This window comes from Pithys albifrons, chromosome 3 (genome assembly GCF_047495875.1).
Source record: "Pithys albifrons albifrons isolate INPA30051 chromosome 3, PitAlb_v1, whole genome shotgun sequence".
Lineage (NCBI taxonomy): Eukaryota > Metazoa > Chordata > Aves > Passeriformes > Thamnophilidae > Pithys > Pithys albifrons.
The window spans coordinates 41,091,150-41,106,957 of NC_092460.1; the positions used below are offsets into that span (position 1 = coordinate 41,091,150).

The following is a 15,808-nucleotide window of genomic DNA, read 5'->3' on the forward strand; positions in this document are numbered from 1 at the left end:
GAGCCTTTCATTACGGAGCGCGCCGCGCCGCAGCGGGTCCCCGCTCACCGCCCTCGACGGACGGCGGGGGGTGTCCCCTCCTCGCTCCCTTCCTTCGCCCTCCTAAAACGCGAGCCTTGCCAGGCCAAGCCGTGCCCGATTCCGCCCCCGGTAAGCCCGCGGCTCGGGGGGGTAAGGATGCCAGGGGCGACACAGTGCCCGACGCTCCCGGTGTTTCGGGAGTCTCTCGCTCCGTGGACGGGTTGAGGGGCCCGCGGGGCTGATTTTGCGGAGCAATGCTGCTACTCGGCTTTATCGAGGGCTGGGGGCGACGGAGAGAGGCGACACTCCTGCTGGCTTTCTTTTGGCGGCCAAGTAGCGCTTTGCTCCGACAGGCGGGTTCGGTGCGGCGCCGTACCAGTTGGTTCTTGCCAGGGAAGGCTCGCCGCTGGACTCCAACGGGAATAGGCAAAGCCAGTCCCACCCCTCTCATCCGTTTGGATGCGGAGGAGCGAGGGCTGGCGTGGGAGGGGGCGCCTGTGCCCACTCGCGGGCATCGACGGCCCCTCGCCCCGTTTCCCCTGGTGCCAGCGGCGCCCCTACGGCTGCCGTGACCGGCCGTGCGTCCAGGTGAGGGGGCTGCCCTTCGCCCCCATCCCTCCGGGTCCGTTCTCGATGCCGGGGCACCACGCGTCCTTAAAATATAATCTGCCCGGTAACAATCAGCGCGCAGCGGCGAGAGCGCCAGAGCTATTGGCTATGCAAATAGCGGGAGGGAAGCGGCGCCCCAAACTCCCCCCGCCCGCACTTTTAAGGCGGTATTTCTGTGCCTGACCACCGCCCCCCCCCGCCCGCTCCATCCGTCAAGCCCACCCTCCGTGCCGCCCACGGGCAGGGGGCTGCGGGGCGGCCGCTGCGGGGATAAGGCGCCCCGCACGCCCCGCGCCGGCCCCGGCAGCGCTTTTCCTTCCCCTCAGGGAGCCTCCGCGCTGCTCCGCGGAGCTGACACATTTTGCAGCTTAAGGAGAGACTGCCGGCGAAGTGCGATGAGAGTGGAAGTCACGGGACATAACCCCTCTCACCTCCCCCTCCGCCCTCCCCACCTCCAACCTTTCTCCCTCCTCCTCTTTCTCTCCCTCCTCCGCTGCGTTTCCTAGAAAGTTGTATCAGTGTGACCATGCAGCGCTCAAGCGGTTCGCCTGGTCGGAGGAAGTAGCGTGGTCGTTGTTCGAGTTCACCCCGAAGGCGCCGCGGAACCCCACACTCCTCTAGGAGGGGGTTTTGAAGGCTTCGATCTTAGCAGGGAGTTCTGTCCCCCTCTCCGGCTGCAGGTTAAGGACATTTCATACTTCTCCCCCATCGTCTCGGTGGGTACCGAGGGGAGCCCATAGTTTCTTGCAATAAAACAAAAAAGAGGGAAATAGACCGGGACAGGCTCCTGCAGAAGAAAAGCGTAGAGCGGATTTAATTTGGATGCTGGAAGAAAAAGAGAAGCTGTCATTCGTGTGTGTGTGTCCCTATACGAGGGCCTCCTGGTTCCTTGTTAGCTTATAGAGAGGGAGAAAAAAAGCGTTTGATGTTACGTCTGACCAGCTGCTGTTCTCCATAATAACAAGCGAGAGAGAACTGCCTGCCCAAGCGAGTTGCGTCACTTCGCTTCAACTTTAGGCTAGAAATCAAGAGAGAGGGAGAGACAAGTTTCAAGGGAGGCAGGAACGAGCTGGAAAGCCCTGCCGTCTTCCTCCCACCTACCTACCCCTCCTCCTCTACCCCTCTTCTTTCCCCACCCCTTTCTCCCCCCTCCAAAAAGAAAAAAAAAGGAAAAAAAAAGAAAAAAGAAAAAACCTTTCCCATCAGAGAAAGAGGGAGATCTCTTTGGAAACATGGAGCTGCTGTGCTGCGAGGTGGATCCCATGAGGAGAGCTCTGCCGGACCCAAACTTGCTCTACGATGACCGCGTTTTGCACAACTTACTAACCATAGAGGAGAGGTATCTGCCCCAGTGCTCCTACTTCAAGTGCGTCCAGAAGGACATCCAGCCCTTCATGAGGAGGATGGTGGCCACTTGGATGCTGGAGGTTTGTACACCCTCGGAAGCCGGGGGGGAGGCAGAGCGTGCCCCGTCCCTTGTCCCCCTGCAGCCTCTCGCCCCTCCGCTCGCCCTGGGACTCCTGGTTGCCGAGCCCCCTCTTGTCCCCCGCTTCCTGAGCTCACCCGGTGCGCAAGGGGCGCGGGGGGCACCGGCAGCCGGCGGGGGAAGTTCCTCCTTTCCGGGGGGCTCCGTGGAGCGGGTGCAGGAGGGGAGGAAGCGCGGCGTGTTGGGATGGAGGGGGGGGTGGCGATGGTGGTGGGTGAGTTGGAAAAGTCATTTGCAATTAACAAGCAAAAGCAAAGCCGCCTCCGGGAGCGCTTGAGATTGAGGCATTTGTGGGAAAAGGGAGCTGCGCCCGGAGCGGGGCGAGGGTCGGGGGGTGCCCAGCGTTTTGCCCGGCGAGGGTTCCGTGCCCACGTATGCAGTGGGGAGGACGTGCCTTTTCCTCGCCATGTTGCGCTGCATGTGGATTCTGCTCGCCGGCGCCGAGCCGGGCTTCCGTCCCCTTCCTTTCCCAGGGGCTCGGGAATGACCCCCGGCGCGGCGGAGCGGGACCCCCGCGCTGTCGGGGCTCCGTCGGGCGGGCGGCGAACCCCCCGTTCTACCCGATGCGCCGGGCGGTGCTGCTGCGGGCCCAGAGCACCGCAGCCTCGCCTGCCTTGCACTGCCCCCACCACCCATCCTTTGCCCCTTCGCATCTCCTTTGCGGGGCACCTTTCCCGGGCGAAGCCCCCCGTGTTGGAAAGACGAGACTCCCCACTTGGTTTTCATGTGCGATTTGTGCTTTTTCTCCGCCGCTGCGATTTTTGGTGAATTTTTGAAAGAATTTTGCCGCTCGCTCCCTGCTGAAAGGATCCAGGCGGCTCGGGCTCTCCCCACCCCACCTCGCCCTCGCTGTGTTTCCCGTCCTTCCCCCCCGACGCGGGATCGGGGGCGCAGGGCTGGGGGACACCCCGCGGGGGAATTTTTGCAATTGTCGGAAACGATAGGAAATCGTCCCGGGATGCCGCCGGCCCCGAAACCGCGACCCCCGGGGAAGTTTTGATATTTTTTATCGATTTTTTGAAAATATGACGAAGTAAAAAAAGAAAAATTGGGTCGCAAAAAAAAAAGTCAGAGACTGCTCGCTTTGCTGCTTGCTGGATGGGGCTTTTCGGCTCTCCCACACAGTGTCTTGAATTCATTTCTTACTGAATGAACTAAAGGAATGTGAAAGCCGATTGACAGCCTTCCCGGCCTCTCCAGAGATCTCCCCCTCCCCCAAAATTTAGCTCCCCGGAAAACAAAAATAGCAGGAGCCCAAGCAAGGGAGGCAATGGTCTTGTTCCGTGGGTTCACTCATTTAATTATTTTTTCCTTCTTGTCTCTTTTTGTCTCTTCCCACCCCCTCTGTGCATCCCCCCTTTCCCCGCCACCCCATCCATCCCTCCCCACGCTCCTCGCCTGCAGGTCTGCGAAGAGCAGAAGTGCGAAGAAGAAGTTTTCCCCCTGGCCATGAATTACTTGGACAGATTCTTAGCTGTGGTGCCCACTCGGAAGTGCCATCTGCAGCTGCTGGGGGCAGTGTGCATGTTCCTGGCCTCTAAGCTGAAAGAGACAATCCCCCTCACAGCCGAGAAGCTGTGCATATACACGGACAATTCCATCAAACCCCAAGAGCTGCTGGTAAGCAGCGCCAGCATCGCTTCCCTGCCCCTCTCTGGCACCCATCACTTCGCCACTCACCCCAGGCCTTTTTTTAAAAAGAAGCCCGTGCTTTTCCCAGGTTTCTGAATAGCCACAAAGCGCTGAAACACTCGGGGGTCAAGCGGGGAGGTGGGGGACACGCATGGGGACATCCCTGTCACCCGAAGTCGTGCCATGCGGCGCCGCGAGCCGCGTCCCGCCTCACGCGCGGGCATGGCGGTTGCAGGGGTTGTGCTGTGGTTGCCCCGGCGGGTGTCCCGGTGTCCCCGCGGGGGGACCTCGCCGGGCGCACGTGCGCGGGGCGGGCGGCGCGGCGTCGCCCCCTGGCGGCAGCAACGCGGCGCTGCCGGGGCGGGGCGGGGTGCCGCGGGATGCCCCCCTTTTCCCTGCTGGAGAGCCACTCCCGAGGAATTCCCGGGGGATCCGCCTTGGGGAAGTGCGAGGGGGTGGCTGCCCTGCGCCTCGAGGTAGCTGCACCCTGCAGGTTATCACTGACGCAGGTGGTACTTATATGTGTGTATAAATAACCATCACAGAGGATTGACCAGGCTCTGCTCGGGGGTGCCCAGCGATGGCACAAGAGGAATGGGCAGGAACTGATGCCCAGGAAGTTGCAGCTGAACATGAGCAAGAACTTATTTCCTGAGCACTGGAGCAGATTGTCCAGAGAGGGTGTGGAGTCTCCCCCACTGGGGATATTCCAGAACCCCTGGATGCAATCCTGTGCTATGTGCTCTGGGAATGGCCCTGTTGGAGCAGATGACCCACTGTGGTCCCTTCCAACCTGACCCATCCTGTGTCAGTTCAACCACCCTGTGCCTGCTGCTTCTCCAGGGATAAACACAGCAAAACACAAAACAAACTGATAATTATTGAAGGGAATAACTAATAATTATTGAAGGGAATAACTACTAATTACTGAAGGGAATAACTAGCATTTACCTGGTGGTGTAGAGCGCTGGGCACGCACAAGAGCCCCTTGGTGACATGGATGCTCTGTTGGAGAGATGGAAGTAGCCATCCAAATCCCAGGAGAGTTTGTCCTATGAATCACTGGGAATTCAAAGAGATTCACATGGCCATCTGAATCCCAGGAGAATTTCTCCTCTGAATCACTGGGAATTCCCTCTGGGGAGGGGTGGGAGCTCGTGCTTCCGAAGAGTAAAGAGCCTTGCCCTGCAAACCCTGCAAACTCATGGACATGAGTTGTCATTAGTGGAATGGACTAGAAGGGGAAGTGTTGTGGTCCCCATGTAAGAAGATGCAGAATGGTGTCCCTACTTTTTTATCGGACTGTAGCCACGTGGATTTCAGCATGTGTTTTAATTGCTTCCCTGTATTCAGTCCTCCAGAGTTGCTGTTCCACATCAAAACCTGTCACATCAGTAATACTGGGAAGAGCAGTCTTCAGTTCATATAATTGCCATTATGTTGAAACGTTTTACAGGTTTTCTTGAGAAAGAAAAGAAACCCACCTGATTTTTGTGGCCTTTTGCATATATGTGCATGTGAGATTTTTCAAGCAATGGATGGCTCTGTCATAATCCAGTAGGAATGCCTGAAGGAAAGTTAAAGTGGGCAACTATTCAGACTGCAGAAATGGCACTGTAGGGTCCATGTTTATGGTCTCTCAGCAACACTGGTTGACGTCTCCTGGGCTCCTTTGCAACTTGCCAGCTCCACGAGCTCAGCGGGGGCTCTGTGCCATGCTGGGCTCTGTTGGGATGGCGTATCTTTGGGACACAGGAACCGGCGTGTGGAGTTCAGTTAATAGCAAAGAGCTGCTGGATGAGACAGCAGGCAAGCTGAGGGCCTGAGCTTTGTTCACTTTCTGGTATTCCAAAGTTGGTTTTAGTTTAGGTCTAGCCCTGCTTGAATCCCATGGCTGGATCTGGTGATTCTGTTTCCACATGGATTCCCACTGCGGGGAATGGCCAGTAGTTACATACACACCCAGGTTTTCCTTTGATTTCACTGGGAGTTTTGGATGTGCAAAGAATGTGGGAATGGATCCTATGTGATTTACTGGCAGATAATTTACACAGGCTACTTCTTGGCTGTGTTGTCTGCGTTTCCTTCCTGCAAAGCTTGTCTTGGAGTAGTTTAAGCACCATCAGATTTATGTGCAGGACATTTTGAATACAGTTTTGGGAGGGAATGCCATCAAGCTAACTTGCCCTTTTGAAAAAAGGAATGTATAGGTTATTTTTGTGCTTGGCTATCCCTAGAGCTTTAAATGGCTATAAAGTAAGGACTATAACCATTTAAAAGAAGTTACTAGGAAAGGACCACAGTGACCTTGGCAATATCTAATTGCAGGCTAAACTTTCTGGGTGGGCATTCTGCACTGGATGCAAAAAAAAGAAAAGTAAAACCTTGGCAGGAGCTGCCAGGTCTCATTTTCAGTAGAGCTTGACATTTCTGGTGTTTTAAAAAAAAAGAATTTAAAGTCAACAACTTCAAAGCAGTAGAGGCATATGGAAAAAATGGCTTGAGCAAAACCAATTTAGCAAGTGATAAAGTTATAATCAGAAATAAGTGAAGTAGGGTATTTATGGCTTGGCTTCTCTTCCTCTCGTCCCGCTTCTGCAGGAATGGGAGCTGGTGGTGCTGGGGAAGTTGAAGTGGAACCTTGCAGCTGTCACTCCCCACGATTTCATCGAACACATCCTAAGGAAGGTGCCTCTCCCTAAAGACAAGTTGCTTTTGATCCGGAAGCATGCACAGACCTTCATTGCCCTTTGTGCCACAGGTAGGCTGAGGGGCTCTGGGGGCATCTGCTGCTTGCTGTGAGGTGAAAGGGCAGATTTGTTACTGGTGATACATCATCCCTGCATCCTTAATGATGTGGGAGGAGCTGCTGAGTCCTGTGAAACTGATGTGACTCAGGCCCCCGGACTGTGTAGAACCAGAATTCCTGCAACAGGGACCTGCAGTGCAGTTGCAGTCCTGGCCCTGCAGTGCTTGTGCAGTGAAGTCTGTAAGACTGGGTTACATCACACTGTTCTCTGCTTTATCCACTCACTAATATTTTTGAAGATTGATTGTAAGGACGGATGTGGGACAGCCAAAATATAGGAAGCTGTTGCAGTACATTAACCCAAAATGTACTGGCCTAATGCATTGCGTGAATGTATTCGTAAATTTTTCATTAACTGGACTCTGTCCAGATAAAAGGTAAAAATAGTATTTTAACATGTGTGATATTACCACATCCTTGAACATAGAGAATGACAATTCAGAAGGTTTTTTTTTTAAAGAAACATTTGGACTCTTTCTCTAACTTCGCTTCAAGAAAGCAGTGAAACAATTCTGTCCTTAGGAACCATTACACTCCTTTTTTTGTCATATGGCTGAATACAGTTCTGAATACAGTTCTGAAGATTTTAGATGAGATGCTTCTGTGGAAGTAAGGGTTTTAATTTATACCTGTCTGCAAAATAAGTTTTGTTTTATTGGGGTTTTTTGTTGTTTGAGTTTTTTCCCCTCAGTGGCTTCTAGAAAATAAGTGTACACTTAATTTTCATCCAAAGGGTTAATGGTGAGACCATTTTTTGGAAGCTAAACCTGGAACAGACAAACAGCATGCAGTATTTTCCAGAGTTACCATCAAGTAGTGTATGGCTCAGTGTTTGAACTCAGTAGTTTGACATACCTAGTCCTTTGTGATAGGAACTATTCCATTTGTGTATTTGCAGAGAGGAAATGGAGACTGAGTGCAGCTTTGGGTTTGAATGTCTGCTGCTGTGCCTGCCTCTTGGTATTTAAGATGTGGTGACTGCTTTTACAGTGTAGACCAGTTTTTCCTACCTCTGTTGGTCTGTTTTAGAGAATTGTATATGGGCTGTGTTAGGGTAATTGACTTTCTGGTTACCATGATGCTCAGGCTTTCCCTTTTTTTCCCACTACTGCATGATCCTTTTCAGACAAAAAAACCACTGGGCTCAATATAAATATTATTGTTCAAATTCTGCAGAATCACTGGGTAATTCATCAGTCATTTCAGACTAATTAGCTATGTACTTTAGGATTAATATGTTCAATCAGCTTTGCCTTCTTTCTTTGCCTCCTCCCCTTACTTCATTCACACCACCTTTCCCATGGACATTTCTCTGGATCCTCACATCACCATCAGCCATCAACCTCCAACATATCTGCATATGATCTTCCAAACCAGACCAACTTTCCCTCTCTTTTGTTGCCTCCACTTCCTACAATAGTGTTCTGGTTTGTTTTTCTTTTATCCAAGAAGAAATTTTCTTCAGTGGCCTAAAATTTCATTACGTTAACTTCTCAAATCCCGGTCTATAATCCTTTGCCCTTGAAGTTTTCCATATAATCAAACTGTTGCAAGACTGGGGCCCATGAAGGAGTCTCCAAAGTCTATGGTTTCTTTCCACTCCATGAATTCTTTGATGGTTAGCTCCATGCTTTAGTAGTCCTTTTACTGAGCTCCAAACAGTATCCCCTTTCCATCCTTTAAGCTCAGTCATGCAGTTCCCTCATGTGTTTCCCGCATGTGATTTCCTTCTAATGTTATATGTCTCCGCTGCATGAACTGAAGTCCTTTACGAAGAGTTTAAAGAGGCAGCAAGTCAAGAGTGCTTTTAATTCTTACAAATTAAAGACATAGTTCTGCGTACAGAGCTTCCCAAAAGTCAGGGCACTGTGGTGCTGGCTGTAGGTTTTCTTTTCCTCTCATGCCATTTTCCACAGACCACTGTTCTGGCATTTAGTTTTGAAGAGGACCCACAACCCTTTGCCATTTTGAAAGCAAAGATCTTACCCAAGGCCTCACTCCCACATTCCCAGTTTACAGCTAACTCCTACCCCGTTTCCATTACAGAAATGTTGTTACTGCTTTAGTTCCCTTTCACTGCTGCTCTTTGAAGAAAAGCCCCTTCTCATCAGACTTCCTTCCAGATCCAGTTATTTCCTTTTCTTGTCCTGTTTCTTGCAGAACTCTCATCAGCTGCTCTGTTTCTTCTTTCTCTTTCTCCCTCAAAGCTGCTGCTCTCCACCAGCTCAGGTTAAGCCTAGTGTTTCATTTCCCCATTCGCCTTCTTTCAGCAATATGACCTCCTTTGACATGTGGCTTGCTCTTCCCTTGTTCCCTCCATGTGTGTTTTTAGCCTGGGTTTGACTCTTTACTGTTCCCAGACTTGACCTCTGCCTGCCTCACAGCTCTGGTCTGGAGCACAGCAGTGAATCCTGATTCATCTCAGCAAGCTTTCTCTGCTGTCAAGTACTTGTTCTTTAGTGTATCATCCAAAATCTGGCATATTTTGGACTTTAATCCTCTAGTCTGAGTTCTTCTTCACCAGCTGCTCCATTTTAATTTCCCAGCAAAAACATTACATTATAGCTGAAATTCCCAAGTGTTCCCTGCTGTACAGAGCCGGCTGTGATCTCAGTCCTGCAACACTTTGTGTCAGCAGACAGAGAGGGAAGGAACCACCAACAGTTAGTGGGTGTTACTTTGATACTCGTCTCTATTCTCTTTCCCTTTGAACCGCCTGCAAAAGGAGGTGATAACTCTGTCCTTCTGTATATTCCTTCAATCCCATTTGATCAGTTTGGCACTCTCTCCATTTCTTTGCCTTTATTTTGAGCCCAGTTCATGAAACAATCTGTCTGGATATAAACCCACAGCCTCTCCCCAGTCCTTGCAGTGATTAATGATTCACATGAGCATGACTGGAACTGGAATGTATCCCTCTTTGCCCTTGGTTGCATCTGAACATACGGCTGCTGAGCAAGACAGAAGGTTGTTCCCTGAATAAAAAGTTCTCTTTTCCTATAGCCCTGCACTCACAGTGGTTTCAGAAGTCTCCTTTTCCATGAGAATGGGATGAAAGCAGCATCCCTGGTGGTGCTGCCAGTGCTGTGGCCATGGAGACAGAGAGCTGTTATTGGGAGAGAGCTGATCTGTTAGCTAGGAATTGCTCATGTGTAGGACAGGTTTCTTCCAGCTTGCTCACTGCACAGAAAGAGTGTATAGATTGACATGATGAACTTAGAGGGGATCTCATCAATCCATATAAATTTATGTCTCAAAGTCAGGTGCCAGGAGGATGGTGCCAGACTTTCCAGCGGTGCCCAGTGACAGGACAAGGAGCAATGGCCATAAACTAAAACACAGCAAGTTCCACCTCAACATGAGGAAGAAATTCTTTGCACTTAGGGTGGCAGAGCACTGGAACAGCTGCCCAGGGAGGGCATGGAGTCTCTCTCTTTGGAGACATTCCAAAGCCACCTGGACACGTTGCTGTGTCACCTGCTCCAGGTGACCCTGCCTTGGCAGGGGGTTGGAGTGGATTTCCCAGAGGTCCATTCTAACCCTGATGATTCTGTGATTCAGTGATTCTTCAGCATGAGAGGATCCTGTTTATCTGTGAGCCTTCCTTTGCTCACTGGGATCTTGCTGCTTTTCTCCTTTGCCCACACCTCCATCTGTTCATTGCTTTGCACCCTTCATTCTCCCTCTATCTCTTTGCACAGCACTCCACAGTTTGGAAAACTTTTCTCAGGGCTTGACCATTTTGCTGTGCTATGCTCCAAGCCAGGGGATCACTTCTGGAGGAGCGGGAGAGGGCAGTGGTTGCAGAGGTGTGTGTGGAAGATGCCACACTGCTGCTGAAAAGAGACCCATGCATTGTTTCCTTGAGTTCAGCGTGCCCTTCATTTCTTCTTCCATCCTGTTCAGAGTCACAGATGCACAGATGCTTCCTTGTGTTCCACTCTGTTTTTGGAGGCTGAACATGCCACTGGTTTTGGTGCAGGATACCCCTTTCTGTGTGAAAGCCTGAAAGGGACTGGTGGGTTTTGAGGAAGGACAGTCTGTGCACTCACAGAAGAGCAGCTGCCTGTCTTTGAACACGAGCTGTTAACAGAGAGACTCATCTCATTGAGGAGCTGCCCAGGGTTTTAGTTGAGTGGCAGGCAAAACTTGGAAGCAAAAGTGTCGGCAGGCTTGCAGAGACAGAAGGCAACTTATGTCAAACCCTAGACTCAGCCCTTTGCATGGTCTCTTCTCTATGACTCCTTCAGCAAGTGGGATATTCCCATGATGGAGACAGTGCAGCATCTCAGAGCAGTGACTTTCAGAGCCTGTGTCAGCAAAGAGACTAAGAAAAGGAAAAATTCAGCTGTAAGTCAGTTTTGTATAGTGTGCCAAACCTCTGCCCACTGTCTCTGGGACATTAATCATCTGCACTTGAAAGCTGAGAAGGCCTTTTTTTAACTTCTGGGCCAAATCCTGTGTCCTTCTTCAGACAGAAGTTCTATGGAAGTGTTGTCTGAGCAAAGACTGCAAGATGAGGCCCACAACCCTAGTAGTGATCTGGAGGGTAACCACACAGGATGCTTTGTAGTACAAAGAGACATGTCTGGTCCTCAGGACTCCTGCTGAGCAAGCCTTCTATGCATTACCTTCTCATCCAGTGTAAGTTACTGGGCTCTGGCCCTGCAAAGTGTGATACAAGTTTTATTTGGGCCATGTTCTCTGCAAAGGGAAAGTCTGCAGAGGCTTTATTGTGTGAATTAATCTCTTTGGAAATAAAAGGTATTTTGCATGGCAGAGAAAGAGTAATCCAAATGAATTTATTGCTTGTTGCTGGGAAGGGCAGCTCATATCAATAGATTGAGCTCTCCAGACAAATGGAAGCACAAGAACCAAGGGATTGCCATCAGCAAGTAATCAGGGCCTGGGAAATGTTTCATGACCAGTCAAGTCTGGGAAGATGAGGTGGAAGGAAATGTGGCAAGAGAGCCTGTGCTGATACAAGCTGGCATAATTTGAGAGCTGCCAGATGCATTGCCCTCTTTCCTACCAGCTGCAGGTCTCACCTTTCGGTGGTTCGAGCACTAACATCATCCTTTTCCTTGGTTAGGCTTCCCTAAGGAAGGTACAGAATAAGTGGAAAGAATAACCAGTGCAAACAGTTTTTAAGAAGTAGTATTTAAAATCAGCTAATGAGCATAATGTGATGACTGCTAATAGTATGTAATGTGTTTCTGTGTCTTTACCTCATTTCAACAGTTGTGATGAATTACCAGCATTTAGGATACTTCAGACCCATTTGTGTAAAGGCCAAATACTGCTTGTCTTACTGGAGGCCAGGAACAGAATTAGGTGTCTGCCCTCCCTCCTGCTCAGAGAATGGAAGCCTGTCTGCATCTTGTTTTACCTGACAGTTTTTTGTTGGGTTGTACTTGGCACTGCCATGGCTTTTTTTTTGAAGGGCTGAAGACTCTTCTGGTTTTGCCTTTAAAAGCAAAATGGGTTTAACATGGGCCAAATCTGCAGTGTTGTATAGAAATATGAGAGCAAGAACAAAAAGTGGCCAATGAAGTTAAAACCAACTGCATTTGAAAAAAAGAGTAGCACACCAACACTGGAATTGCATTTGAATCAGAACAGGCAAGAATTAAATCCACTACTTCCATTGTTTCCCTTAGACCTTTCTTTTAAACTTAGATAGTTAAATATAGATCCATGCTTGTCTTAATCGTACAGTCATTGATTGGATGAAGTTTGGGGCTGGTTGTGACCATTATCTCTAGATGGTTTAAAAACTGGTGTATCAATACTTGTTCTTCTAATGGAGGTAACATACCCTTTTTCCTCTTTTTTTCCCCTCACCACACTGTGAGAAGCATTGGCTTCCTTAAAACAGCAGTTTCCATTTCTGTAGTTGCAACTCTGAAAATAAACCTCTGTCAAACTACAGAGATGAAAATGAGCTACTCAAAAACACAACCAGCAGCCAGAGCAGCAACATGGGTCATTGTGAGAAGGAAGAGAATTCCCCCACCTGGCTTTGACACACCAAACGCATTCAGCCTGGATATTTAGTCCCTTGTTTCTAAGGCCCTTGAGGAAACAGGTGATACTGAAATGGGACTGAGATGGTTTCTAGTGTTTATTGCCAGGGAATAGAAAGTAAAGCACGTCCTGCTTTCTGACAGTCCAGTATCTCCCCTGGAAGTGTTCCTATGCTTGGATTCTTGTTGCCTACACATTGTGACACCACTCCTCTAAATTACAACAAGACTCTTTTGTACTTTCCCATGGGAGTGGCATAATCACAGAATCAATTAGGTTGGAAGAGACCTCTGAGATCATCAAGCCCATCATATAAACCTATAAATCACAACAAAGTTAGAGTCAGAGCCATACCTTCAATGAAGGCTGTGGATGCCCAATATCCAAGGTCTGAAAGAAGCATTTTCCCCATAGCCCTGGCTCAGGTGTGCAGGAAAAAGTGATCTGCGTAAAATTTCAGGTGTCCAGGGAGAAGAGCTTTGTATAAAATTTCACCTGTAGTTCAGAGTTCATCATATACAACAAAAATTGGAAGTAAAAACACATGTCTCAGCTTCATATGTTTAGGTCCTCTGTCTCCCCCTTTATCTATCTATCTATCTATCTATCTATCTATCTATCTATCTACCTATCTATCTACCTACCTACTATCTATCTATCTATCTATCTATCTATCTATCTATCTATCTATCTATCTATCATCTATCAATCAATCATCTATCATCTATCTAATTGATCTTGGGGCAAATTTTTGATTTAATTCTGGGGATCTGTTCTACCTGGGTGAAAAGAGAGTGAGGATGGCAGGCCTTGGTTTGTCATGGAGAAAGCAGAGGTAGAGGTTTATAATTGATAAAAGCATGCAAAAAACTTGTTTTGAATTTCTCAATGGAATCTAAAAGACTCTAAAGGGCAGTTCTGCATCCCCTCAGATGCAGTGCTTAATATTTATGCTTCCATTGCACCTTGACAAACATTTCACGTAGTTATTGCTTTGCTTGAATATGGAAATATGTTAATTATGGCCTTTATTCTGCTGCCTGCTCTTTTCCTCAGCCTTTTCTATTCAACCCTCTAGGTGGCCCAGCACAATGTGTCTCCTTTTCTTTCAGTGAGCTCTTTCCACACTAATAGGGTCCAGAGTGATGTGGAGAACCATGTGCACAAAATTGGTGCACCACCCCCCATTCCTTTGTGGGCATGTCAGGTTAAATTCATATCAGCAGGAGGGTCAATGCCGTGATTTTCAATAGCGCGAGATGAGGTGATGACTCCAGACAATGGTGCCACACTCTCCAGTTGGAGACACTTGCCTCACCAGTTGCAGTAGTTAATTAATATGCTAAAAATAGAAGCCAGTGATACAAATCGCTGCCTGTTGTACAACAAAGACTGGGCATGTGTAGCTTTGATAGCCAAGTTTATGGTGCTTGTTATGGAGGGAAGTTAGTTTAAAGCTAGAGGCGATGTAAGACTTTCTGGATGCTGAGCTTTAGTCACTCTGGGCCTCTGGCTATTCGCTCGCTGTCTCATTTGCATTATGAATGACATTAAGGGAACTAACAAGGTTATTGGGCATAGAAATGTTCACATGTGACCCCACGTGGAAGCAGACCTACAGCAGTGCTGGCTGGCAGGGACACTGTGCCTCTTTATTCAGCTTCCTAGGAAGACAGTTTCTGGGAGTAGGTATAAAATCAGCCACGAGAACACCGGTGTTGGGAGAACGTGGAGGTCTTGGTGCAAGCCCTTAGGAGGCAAGGAAGTTCAGAGGGCAGACTGGGCCTGTGTCCTGTGCTCTGCCTGGTGGTGAGCGTGGAATGCAGTACATGGGAGTTCCTGCTTGAGGCTCCCCATCGGCCGCCCAGGTCTGGGTGAAGCTGCTCCGTGGGGTTTCGGTGCCCTTGGATAAGGGTGTGGGTCCAGACCATTTCTGCCTGCTGCTGGCTCAAATGATGAGTGGGGCAGAGTGGGTCTCAGTTCTCACCCTCTCCATCTTTGTTTCAGTAGGGACTGTCCAAACACAGGTTTGAAAGGCTTCGCATCATCTTTTTATTACAACTTTCCCAAAACTCGAGACAAGGAGGGGTAAATCATGCAAAGTCCATTGCTACCCGTAGTAACCAAAGTTACTTCAGTAAAGTCCAAAGATCCAACACAGCAGTTGTTTCCCAACTTAGTGTCATGTTGGCCATGTGAAGGAAGCCTTGTTCACACCAATCATAGCATGTGGGATTGGCAATCCCCAGGAAATGCAATGTGTGCTAGAGGAGAAACAGAGCTGTGGAGAATGTAGTCTGCTTTAATTTATCCGTTTATGAAGAAATTTGTGGGATTGCTGAGGAATCACTCAGTGTAGGTGGGAGCAGATTTTGGGCATGTGAAGTGTCTTCCATAAATGTTTGACCATTCTTAAATTTCACAGCATTTTGTGATTTGCTCTCTGGACCAGGAGGACACTGGACAGTCATTCAGGCACATAAACACTTTCAGCCTTTATAAAAACCTCCTGTTATCAGAGTCTTTTAATCATTCTTGCTCTTCATGTTGGGCTTTTGTTAACTGGTGTATACTGGTTTGTATAAAACCACATGAGGTAAATGTGAAAATTATTTTGATCATAGAATTGCTAAGGTTGAAAAAGACCTTTCAGATCATTGAGTCCAGCTGTTAACCCAGCACTGCCATGTTCACCACTAAACCATACCCCATTTCCTTTTGTCCTGTCTCTTGTTACCTGGAAAAAGAGCCTGGCCCCCAGCTGGCTACAGCCTCCTGTCAGAAGTTTGTAGAGAGTGAGAAGGTCTCCCCGAGCCTCCTTTTCTCCAGGCTCAACACCCCCAACTCCTTCAGCTCTCCCTCATAAGACTTGTGCTCCAGACCCCTTCCCCAGTTCTGTTGGCCTTCTCTGGACTTGATCCAGCCCCTCAATGTTCTTGCAGGGAGGGGTCCAGAACTGGACACAGGGTTTGAGGTGTGACCTCCCCAGTGCCCCGTACAGGGGACAGTCCCTGCCCTGGTCCTGCTGCCACACTATTCGTGATCCAGGCCAGGTGCCATTGGCCTCTTGCCCACCCGGGCACCCCTGGGCTCATGTCCAGCTGCTGTCACAGCACCCCCAGGGCCTTTCCCACTGGACACTTTCCAGTCTCTGTGCCCCAGCTTGGAGCTGCAGGAGGTATTGTGACCCAGGGGCAGGACCCAGCACTTGGCCTTGCTGAACC

The 15,808-nt window shown here is 49.3% G+C and overlaps 1 protein-coding gene across 3 annotated transcripts in view; it reads left to right on the forward strand.

The window, feature by feature from the left end:
* The first annotated feature begins 1,141 nt into the window (after nucleotides 1–1,141).
* The window catches only part of CCND2 (cyclin D2), a 32,623-nt gene continuing 17,956 nt past the window's right edge, over nucleotides 1,142–15,808 (forward strand). For 2 of the 3 annotated variants that reach the window (XR_011697417.1, XM_071551473.1), the window contains exons 1-3: nucleotides 1,142–2,057; nucleotides 3,521–3,736; nucleotides 6,350–6,509. Coding sequence is in view for 2 of the 3 variants with exons in the window: in XM_071551473.1 (XP_071407574.1) it covers nucleotides 1,863–2,057; nucleotides 3,521–3,736; nucleotides 6,350–6,509 (571 nt within the window). In the remaining variant the exon portion in view is untranslated. The remainder of the gene's footprint in view (nucleotides 2,058–3,520; nucleotides 3,737–6,349; nucleotides 6,510–15,808) is intronic. The other variant, XM_071551474.1, reaches the window with a different exon arrangement.